General features: G+C 33.5%; 2 protein-coding genes across 5 annotated transcripts; one reads left to right on the top strand and one right to left on the bottom strand.

Moving 5' to 3' along the window:
* Positions 1-440: 440 nt before the first annotated feature.
* Positions 441-2,078, top strand: LOC123924520 (serine/threonine-protein kinase AFC3-like). Its single transcript, XM_045977448.1, has 6 exons — positions 441-648; positions 753-801; positions 1,206-1,320; positions 1,494-1,585; positions 1,676-1,823; positions 2,034-2,078. Exons 1-6 carry the CDS (start codon positions 593-595, stop codon positions 2,057-2,059), a joined length of 486 nt encoding a protein of 161 aa, XP_045833404.1. The 5' UTR covers positions 441-592; the 3' UTR covers positions 2,060-2,078.
* A 3,138-nt stretch (positions 2,079-5,216) lies between these two features.
* Positions 5,217-11,227, bottom strand: LOC123924519. 4 transcript variants are annotated; one of them, XM_045977443.1, is made up of 7 exons: positions 10,670-11,227; positions 7,049-8,156; positions 6,726-6,901; positions 6,517-6,621; positions 6,368-6,434; positions 6,132-6,227; positions 5,217-5,509 (listed from the first exon to the last, which is right to left on the bottom strand). In XM_045977443.1, exons 3-7 carry the CDS (start codon positions 6,839-6,841, stop codon positions 5,384-5,386), a joined length of 510 nt encoding a protein of 169 aa, XP_045833399.1. In that variant the 5' UTR covers positions 6,842-6,901; positions 7,049-8,156; positions 10,670-11,227; the 3' UTR covers positions 5,217-5,383. The 4 variants fall into 4 exon arrangements, with proteins under 4 accessions (XP_045833399.1, XP_045833400.1, XP_045833401.1 ...); XM_045977444.1 differs by lacking the exon at positions 7,049-8,156 and having other exon boundaries at positions 10,670-11,226; XM_045977445.1 differs by lacking the exons at positions 6,726-6,901; positions 7,049-8,156 and having other exon boundaries at positions 10,670-11,225.
* Between the last annotated feature and the right edge of the window lie 236 nt (positions 11,228-11,463).

Genomic DNA, 11,463 nt, shown 5'->3' on the forward strand with positions numbered 1-11,463 from the left:
TGAATAAATCAAACTTCCTCCAAATTTCATTCGTTTTCGTTTTCATTCGTTTTCATTCTTGTTCATTCGTTTTCATTCGCTTGGGTTAGACATTGTTTTTCGAGATTACGAGAGACCCGAGTAAGAAAATGATGATGAAAGGTAGAGGAATGGGTAGGAATAGGATTAATCCTGTTCAAACAAGTTCAAGTCATATGGGTGATAAGGATAAGACTCATATGGGAGGAATGGGTATTGATTTTGCTTATTGGTTAAAGAGTGTTGTTACAAGTAAAGATTTTGTTGTTGTGAAAATGGATGTTGAAGGTAATGAGTTTCATTTGATACCTAAGTTGATTCAAACTGGTGCTATTTGTTTGATTGATGAGCTTTTTCTTGAGTGTCATAAATTTTGACATGTATTGATCACCATACCCTGCATTTTTTCTAACATACAAGTTTAAATTTTTATTGTGACTGTGGTTGTGTCATTCAGCATATTGCTAGTGCTGTAGGCACCTTTGGTCGAGTTTTGGAATGTTGGGATCGTCAAACAAGAGATTATGTAGCTATCAAGGTAATTAGAAGCATCAAGAAATATCGCGATGCAGCAATGATCGAGGTTGATGTGCTTGAACGTCTTACGAAGAGTGATGTGGGATGCTCACGGTATAATACCTGCTAAAATTTGGTTAATAGTTTTTTGTTTTATTTTTTTTTAATATTAAGAGATGTGATATAAATATTTACTCCATCACTATTATTGTTTGCAGCTGTGTACAGATCTTAAATTGGTTTGATTACCGGAATCACATATGCATTGTAAGTAGTCTATTATATTCTTTCATCAAAATGTTTCCTGGATTTACATAATTCAGTTAGTTTGTTTTGATAAAATTTGGGTTGAGTTGAAGACCCGTTTAATAATGTGGGGTGGAGTAGGGATTAGTTTTGTATTATTTTGAAAATGGATGCGATGATTGGGATTTTGAAAACAAATTGGTTAATTTTGTTCTCCATTGGAGCATAGTCTTGTTCTTTTGTGCTGCTTGTTTTTTTAGTCCAGGAAGGATAGGTGATTTCCCCAATTTATCTGTCAAATAAATTGACTTGATAAGTTCAGCTATAATAAATTATTATGTATTCATATGTCCATATGGGATTTATTAAAAATCTAGAAACTGAGTGGAAACATTCCTTTCAACGCATTTTAATGGTGTTATCAGGTTTTTGAGAAGCTTGGACCAAGCTTATTTGATTTTCTAAAGAGAAATAAATACTGCCCATTCCCTGTGGATCTTGTTCGTGAATTTGGACGACAGCTTTTGGAATCTGTAGCATGTCTGTGGATTATTCTTGACCTCCAGTTTATTCCTTGTGTTTTATTCTTATACCTCTTGGTTATAAATCAACAACATATTTTTCGTTAGCTTGCTTAGTTTGTCCCAGGATGTAGTGTTATCTTTGTTGTGTATGCTGACTTTAATATATTTCTCTTGCCCTGTCATCTTCAGATATGCATGAACTACGCCTAATCCACACTGACCTTAAGCCTGAAAACATACTTCTTGTTTCTTCTGACTATGTAAAACTTCCTAGTTGTAAGGTACTTAGCATTTTTGGATGAAAAATAACTACATTTGTATGTTTGTTATGATAATAATATATTTAATGAAAAATACTTGGATTGGTACAGAGGGTCTTGTCAGATGAAACACAATATAGGTGCTTGCCCAAGTCTAGTGCTATTAAGCTGATTGATTTTGGAAGTACTGCATTTGCAAATCAGAGCCATAGCTCCATTGTTTCCACAAGGCATTACAGAGCCCCTGAGGTTATCTTAGGTAACGAAATATGTCTTTGGTTGGTGAAAATGTGTTGCTTTACTTGTTTGTATATTCCTTTGTCCAGAGTAAATGTGTAACATTGCATGTGGTGATTGAAGATGTAGGCATCATTTGAAAAGTAAATGTATCTTCCATCTATCAAGATGTAGGCATCATTTGAATCTGGAACAGCTGGTCTTACCGTTCTAACTGTGGAACATTTTTCAGGGAGGAGCGTTATTTCAGACACATGAAAATTTGGAGCACCTGGCAATGATGGAGAGAGTTTTGGGACCTTTACCACAGCATATGGTCACAAATGCACTTATAATTTATATGTATAATATGCTTTACTGTATACTCTAATATATAAGTTGGTTTTTGTTTTGTTAAATTCTTGCTTCAGCTTCACTAATTGTGAACTTATAATCATGTGTAGCTAAATCATTTGGTTGTGGCAATAGTTGTAATTGAGCTTGAGTAATAATCCTGTTGGATAGGGGCACATCTAACTATACCATGGTATAGCTTGAAGATAACTTAATATGAACTAGAAGCATGATTGAATGTCTCTAGAAAAAAAAACCATACAAAAGCTACAAAAAAACGAAAAAAAAAAAAAAAAAAAAAAAACCATACATATCACTACGGATATGCGTAAATACCCGTAGTGGAATCCCCAATTCTTTTAAAAAAAAACTGGAAAACCATACATACCACTACGGATATGTGTAAATACCCATAGTGGAAAGTCCATGATTTATATTAAAAAACTGGGAAACCATACATACTACTACTGATATTCTGTATAACTGACGTGAAAAACCAATATTTCACTACGGATATTTGATAAAACCGACGTGGAAAGTCCATAATTTTAAATAAAAATAACAGAAGAAATTAGGATACCACGTTGGGTATTAAACTACCCGACGTGGAAAGTATAGACTTACAACGACGCCAGCATTTACTACTGGCCACCACCCGACGTGGAAAGTCCCTTTGGCCAGTAGTGGAAACCCCTTTCTGCAGTAGTGATATGTGCAAATATACACGGTCAAAATTATAGCAAGTGGTAAAAAAGTATCATACCCACGATGATTGTTTAAGGGAATATCATTTCATTCAACATACAAAATAGTTTCTTAGTATATGAGCAGAAATGTAACCAAATAACATTTAGAGTTTCCTTAGTTTTTGTAATCAAAGTTGGAAGCATGTTAGAATAATGATTCATTCAACTACGATTTAATGTTTGTGACTGATAAGTCGTGGCATGACATCAGTGAGCAAAGTTAAACCTTGCGGTATATGTCTAAGTTGGCTTAATTTATTTCACTTCCGTTAAAACTTATTTTGTTTCTCATGACTATGGCTTTAAATCTTATGTCTAAGTCATTGAGTAAGAGTAATGTGTTCATTCTCTACTTAACCATATTAGTTCTTAATTTTCATTTATTACTAGATGTCTCATAATAATAAACTTGTGTTTTGATCTAAGTTGATCAATCCTAGATTCAAACACCTAGAGTGTTAACATAAGAACTAAAAATTCATAACATATCACATAAATAACATTAGACTTTCATTAAACTTCACATAATTCCAACAACAAGAATTTTAGCTCATAGTGAGATAAGCAATACATACAACCAGAATCATAGACTTACACATTATAAAAGAGCTTAGGAATGTAAACCTAAGAAGCACACCAACCAAAGGTAAATCTATCAACCACCAATGATCCGGACAGGGACGGATCCAGAAAGTTATCGTACCGGGGGCCAAAAATAGTACTAATATATAATAAAATTAAGAGAAAATAGGATATGAACCGACATACAATAACAACAGTTTATTTTGCCAAATCACTCTACTACACCCCACTTTAAACAATTTTTATTTTATTTTCATTGGATGTTGGTGTAAAAAAAATTTTGTCAATCAAATACAAATAATCATATCCTTTTAGACAATAGACAAAATAATAAACACTACCGAAATTCACACATAATCGCAAAGTTTAGAGTTCAAACCAAAATAAAACTGTCTTTACTTAATGTATATAATCTATGCTAATATAGAGTTTATATGTATATTCACAATATCATTATTTTCCATACATATATAATTGGAGCAGGGGAATGTATACATATAAATGATACGTGAGAGGGAGGGGGGCCTTGGCCACTGCCTTCCCCCCTCTATATTCGTCCCTGGATCCGGAGTGTCATGCCTCCGATCGTCAGAATCATATATAGCTGCAAACATTGTGGAGGAGGTGGGAAAATGGTGGTGCAGCTAACTTTTATCAATGCATTTTTTTTTTGTCTTTGAATTAGGGTTCGAAGACTCTATAAATTGGCAACTTCTTTGATCACGGGCCAACCCGTATTTGGAATAGGATAGCTCCAAGGAATAAAACATATTCTCCCTTTTTGGATTAGTATTACGATCGTACAATTTATGCACATGGGAGACAACAACTAAAATGACTTTCAATGAAAAAATATTCTTATCGTCTTGCCAACGCGGAGCTTTGACTTGCATTCTGACTAACTACAATTTTCGGTTAGTACGGAATCAGGTGTCTTGACTCTGGTTATCATATTCAACAATGAAGCCTATTTTTATCTTTGATTTTGTAGTTTTTTTGACACTAGCTATCACTTAAGCTAAACTCTCACTAGTAGAAATTTTTTTTTTTACATCTGGCGAAAAACACTTTTTACATCTGAACAATGTCAGATGTAGGAGCACGAGGCTTAGTAAGTATACACGTTTTACATCTGGCGTAGTCAGATGTAAAAAACACTTTACCTCTGACCAAGGCAAAAATCAAATATTATTTTTTTAAAATTAAATTGGACCTTTTACATCTGACCAAGTCCACCAGATGTGAAATCTTAACTTTTTTTTTTTGAAAAACCTGTGTTTTTTTTATATATTTTAAATCTTTTTTTTTTATTAAAAAAATCTAACCCACATTGCCAACAATGTCAATTCTAACATGGAAGACTTCATCAAGTCTTCCATGGTGCACAAGTTGCTCATATTATTATAACGAATACGAATTTTACAAAATCGACCGTTGGATTGAAAATTTATATTGTATAGATCATTCATAATTTATTTTAAAAAAATCGAAAATCATTTGATATGTTATTGAGACTCATCAAAATTAACGGTTTATGAGTTTTTACTGTATACCGTTAATATTGATTGGTCTCAATAACATATCAAACGATTTTCGATTTTTTTAATAAAAATTATGGATGATTTATATGATATAAACTTTCAATCCAACGGTCGATTTTGTAAAATTCGTATTCGTTATAATAATATGGGCAACTTGTGCACCATGGAAGACTTGATGAAGTCTTCCATGTTAGCCAAAGTCTGCCAACAATATAACATAACTTGCATCAAGAACATAATACTAAAATATCATTAAAGTACAACCACAATGAAATCCAAAATAAAAAACATCATAATAATTAATACCAATCCATCCAAAATACAAATTAAAACATCATCATAACTAGTCCATCGTAACTTCACACAAACCTAGCTAGCTCCTAATCTTTCTCGTCGGCATCATCATAATCTACCTCGAGATTATATAGGTCAAGAAAACAAGTTGCCCAGCGGTCTCGCAAATCATACAGCTCCTCCTCTGTTAATGTCGTAGGATCATTGAATACCTACAATATGTAAATAACTTAATTCATGTAAATAACTACAATATGTTAATTAATGTATGGTAAATGAATCATTTATCCAAACAGAAGCTAAATGCAAAAGCAATTGTGAATAACACACTATTTGACCCCTTTCTAGCTAGTGAATCACGTAAGCAACAACCAGCATAGCCATTTAGTGAAGTTATAGTAGATGCTCAAGAACAACAAATTACTAAGTCAACATCAACAATTAAGTATCAAGAGATAAGGCCTAAACATGAGCTTATTTATAAGCAAAGGCAGTTCTTACCATACACGCCCCCATGCCCAAAATTAAAACAGGCAGCCTAAACACAAAAATACACCAGCTACTGGTGCCAAAATAGAAATGCACAGCAGCAAAAAAACAAGCACAACAATAACCAGCAACCAAAATAGAAATGCAGAGCAACCTATCATCATTCATTCACTACTAAGTATACAAATGTCTTCATATCATCATTCATTCACTACTAAGTATACAACTGTCATTAACTACTTAGCTAAATGCACTAAACTATGAGTCTCATAGAAAAATACAAATTCATTACTTAGAAAAATACAACCTTAGCAGAGACAACGTCGATTAAGAAAAATACGATACCTCCATCCAATTCTTTGTAATACTAGCAGAGACGATGTCAATCATATTCTTCATTACATAATATCCACAGTCATTGCCGTTAGGCTGTACCCTTGTCTACATATAAATGACATTTAGTTAATATATATATATATATATATATATATATATATATATATATATATGCAAAAAAAAATACGAATCAATCATCATGTGTTATGAACGTAAATAAATATTAAAATTTACGACACACTTACTTTGGGAAAAATCCATGAAGCCTTCTTTCTATTACCAAATGTTGCTAATTGATGAACTTTAAAAGCACTACCAAAATTTAAAAATCAACAATGCTTTCATAGGCAGTAAGTGGATGAACAAAGGCAAACTAAATAAAATAATAACTTACTTTGTAAAAAGACTCTTCGCTGCTTCAGGTATCATATGGTGTAATGAACAAAGGCAAACTATTACATTGTCCTTAGGACACATAATTATCAATTGCCAATGCCCGCTGTACACATGAAAGAACAATTATTAGTGACTATGCTATAAAAATAAATAAGAAAATACATGTAGCTTATCAATTACATAAGCTATAAATATATATACACTTACTCCCAAAGATGTGGTGCTAAGTAGCACACTTTGTTTAGATCATGCAACTGATTTTGTATGTATTGTTTACCCGCTTTTGAAATGAGACTGGCTTTGATGCAAAATTCAATTGACATGGGTCCAAAAATGCAAACAGATCTGAGTTTTTTGTGTCTATGGAAAGGCGATGCATATACCTGAATAGTAAAGAGAGAAAAAACATAAGACTTTTATATATATATATATATATATATATATATATATATATATATATATATATATATATATATATATATATAGACACCATAATAGATATTTGATAGCAGTGACAAAAATGTACTTACGTACACCAAAGCTGTAGAATTGAATAGTCAAGTCATCTATCACCCACCAAAAATGTACTATGGTTAGTACTTTGATTGCCAAACGGATTCATTCCATCAGTAGCAAGTCCAAGTCTAAGTCTAAGGTTTCTCGACTCCTTGCCAAAATTTGGAAACAAAGAATCAATTTTCTTCCATTGCAAAGAATCAGCTACATGGCGAATTTGTCCATCACATTTTCTCTCTTCTACATGCCATCTAAGATTCTTTGCGTCATTTTCATTAGCGAACAATCTCTTGAACCTTGGAATTATTGGTAGGTACGATACAACTTTCGTGGGAGAACCCTTTTTTGTCACCACATCATCACTAGAATCACCATCTTTCTTTTTGTAGCGTGACGCCATGCACTTCGGACAATGATCAGAGTTTACAAACTCTTTTCTGTATAATATGCAATCATTAGGGCATGCATGTATCCTTTAATACTCCAAACCCATCGGACACAATACTTTCTTCACCTCGTAACACCGGTTTGGTATAACGTTACCTTTAGGAAGCATTTGTGTCAACAATTCAAGCAATTCGCTAAAACTTTTGTCAGTCCACCCATTCTTTGCCTTCAGATTAAACAACTTTAACACCGCTGACAAACGTGTAAAATTTGTGCATCCCGGGTACAAAGGTGTATCCTTGTCGCTGCACAAAGTATCATGCACATGAGCCCTCTTAAACGAGTCTTCTCAGATATCACACATCATGTCTTCAAGATGATCATCCATATCTACACTAATGTTTTCGCTTTGGGACACATTTCGCTTTGTTACTACTTCACCGTGCCATATCCATTTTGTATAATTTTGACAAATCTCATTGCAAATGAGATGACTAAAGATTTGGTCCTTATGAATTTCTTTTTTATTTTCACAAAGAACACATGGACATCGAAAATGTACATTACTTTTAGGAGGAAGATTTTTTTCGTCATTACTTTCGGGAGTCGAAAGTTTTTTTTTAGCATTACTTTCGGGAGATGGAGGATTGATTTCAGCAAATCGAAGAAATTCAATCACTCCCTGTTCAAACTCAGCACTTAATCGATTAGCTTTCATCCAACTACGATCCATACCTATGTTGTGAAATTAAGTTAAAACATTGTAACACCAATTAAAGTATTGGTTTCGTACTCGATGGGAATATATCCTAATCTTATAATGTGTTAACTTTACCACTATATAGCAGACAAAACAAAATCACTGAAACTTTAAATGAATTAGATTTCAAATTAATCACTTAGACTTTACCACTATATACCAGACAAAAAATTACTGAAACTTCAAATGAAATAAAAACTATACCAGACAAATTATAAACAACAACAAATTTCCACCATATATACCAGATAAAAAATCATTGAAACTTTAAATGAAATTTAAAGGCTTAACTACACATTTGGTCCCTTACGTTTATTTTAGGTTTCAATTTGGTCCCTTACGTTTAAAAAGTATCAATTTGGTCCCTTACGTTTATTTTAGGTTTCAAGTTAGTTCTTTCCGTCAATTTTGTCACATGTGGCAGTCAATTGCACATGTGGACTGACACGTGGCACTTGGACACACTGACACGTGTACTGTTCAAACGGTGTTAGTGACAAAATTGACGGAAAGGACTAACTTGAAACCCAAAATAAACGTAAGGGACCAAATTGATACTTTTTAAACGTAAGGGAACAAATTGAAACCTAAAATAAACGTAAGGGACCAAATGTGTAGTTAAGCCAATTTAAAAAATGTGAAAATAACAATAACAAAAAATAATACAAGCAGAGAAAAAAAAACCTAAATCAATTGCAGTAGAAACAGTTCTAAGAGCCAAAACCAAGTAACAAACCACAAACACAAAGAAATCACGTATATAACTGGAATCCATTACACGAAAAGGAAAATATTTAAAAAGGAATAAAAAAGAAAGAATAGTATCTGAATCAATGAAGGTTTGACAATAGTGAAAGAGAAAGACAAGTTTCGATTCGTGAGTTCAGAGGCCGGAGAAAGGAGGACAATAGTGAGAGTGGAGAGAAAGTTTCAATTTGTTTCCCTTATAGCTTCGGTTTTGAACTAGGGTTCAAGTGAGAAGCTTCGATTTGACGAGTGAGAGAGAGTGGACCGCTAAGAGTGAGAGAGAGAGAGAGAGGACGGCTGAGATAAGGCGGTGGTGGTGAGTTGATTTGAGGTTGCTGAGGACGGCTGAGGGTTTGTTCATCGCGTGTTTGGGTCGAGAGAGATAAAGATTGCATTCTTTTATTTTTTATTCAGATTGTGTTTTGTAACTTTTTTTTACTCTTAGTCTATATACTTCATTCACTTATAATTGGTTCCACAAATATTTTTTTTTATTTAACCTGACTTTTTACATCTGTGCTAAATATGGTCAGATATATATATATATATATATTAGATAATTTTCGCCATAATTACGGGATTGCCACCGCGTTCAGTTATGCTTCTGGTACATTGAAACCAGATGTAAAAAGTCTTGTCTATATATGTTTCACTTCTGGGGATATTGAAACAAGATGAAAAGACTACTCCATATAGCTTTTCACATCTGACATATGTTCCGTAGATGTAAAATGCTTATGTAATATGTCATTTTTCTACTAATGTCTATCCATTAAAATGACATGGAATCAAAATTACATATATAGCACCAAATTTGCTTGACTTACGATGCTTGAAAATGACTCAAAACATGAAATGATCATCATATAGGCAAGTAACAATCCAATTATTAAAGGCCTAATAACATCACATAAAGTGAATTATCACACGCTCAAACTTGAACCATTATCTGTTCTCAGGTGATACGATAGAAACAAAAATTTGTGTTAAGGTAGCACATTCAAAATTTATCCAAATGATGCATCCAACATATTTTTTTATGAAGGTGTTAACCCATTGTAGGGAAACAATCTGAGTCTGAAAGCATCATCAATAATTGGAGAAATCTTGAAATTACTTGCCACCTCCAGAAACTGCGGCAGAGTAAGGGAATTGGATTCTCTCCATCCCTTATTGTCTCCTTCTCTCTCCTTCTCCAAATCCTAACCATTAGATTGATCCAATGGATAAAAGACAAAAAGACATGTCACCCCAAAAAAATGCCATTTTTTCCTTCCCCCAAATTTCTCCAAGTTTCTGTTTTGTGCGGGATTTTTACCACAACATTGATCGATCCATAAAGATGCGAAGCAAATCTTAATGTTATTAATTTAGTGATATACTATTATTATTGATTTAGTGTTATGCTTTGATTTAGTCATACAATATCATAAACAAATTTTCTTGATTTTTCTGGTTTATTGGTTTAGTGACAAAAGTAATTTGAGAATAAAACTTGAAACTTTTACCTTAGATTTGCCAAAAACCAAACCAATATGATACAACCATTGACTACACTTCCGAACAATATATGATACAATATATACTCCTAAATCAACCACTTATCATTCATCTATATCCCTCACAAAGCCACAACTATTATGACAATTTCAACTTTCATCCAAAACCATAAAACACTGTGCATATTGCACATACAAAAGAAACAAAATCAATAGAGAAGAGAGAAGAGAAAAAAACGAACCTGAAATTTATCACCACCGTGTCACCTGTTGTCACTTGCCGCTGCTTTGCCAGCCTTTGTGTCTCTCTCCTTTTTTTTATTGTTTTTCGTAGTTTTAGGATTTTATCTGTGTTTAGGGAGGTTAAATAAGGGTTTTACAAATAATTTGGAATTATTTTGGGTTTTCCTTCGCGATGGCCGTCACGGCGCCGAAGCCACCAGAGTCTAGGTGTAAAGGTGGTTGGTCGCCGGAAACTGGGTTTGGATGAAGAACATTGATGAATGTTCTTGAGGAAGAGGATGAAGTTTGAGAGAAGGGAGAAGAGAGATCGTGAGAGTGAGAAAGAGAAGAGAGAGAAAGAAAGGGGAGAAATGAGAGTGTGTTCCCGTGTGCGCGCGTATGCAAGCTACGCTGCGCCAACCCTTGATCTTTGATCAAGTGGCTAGTTTTGGGGAAGGAGAGAGAAGGAGACAAGGGGTGATGAAGAGAATCCGGATCCCAGAGTAAGAAGATGGAGAGTTGGAAGATGGAAAGACAACGTAAGAAATATGCGATCATATGTCATTGTTTTTTTTTTATTAAATAAATTAAAGGCTTAATTAATAAAATGGTCCCTTAAAGACATTTTTTGTTTCAGATTGGTCCCTTAAAGAAAAAAAGGTCCAAATAGGTCCCTTAAAGAAAAAAAAGTCCGAATAGGTCCTTAAAGACATCTCCGTTAATCAGTTTGGTCCCTAAAAAGAGGTATAAATAGGACCAAACTGATTAACGGATATGTCTTTAAGAGGCCTATTCGGACATTTTTTTCTTTAAG

Source organism: Trifolium pratense, linkage group LG4 (assembly GCF_020283565.1).
Source record: "Trifolium pratense cultivar HEN17-A07 linkage group LG4, ARS_RC_1.1, whole genome shotgun sequence".
In the NCBI taxonomy this organism is placed as follows: domain Eukaryota; kingdom Viridiplantae; phylum Streptophyta; class Magnoliopsida; order Fabales; family Fabaceae; genus Trifolium; species Trifolium pratense.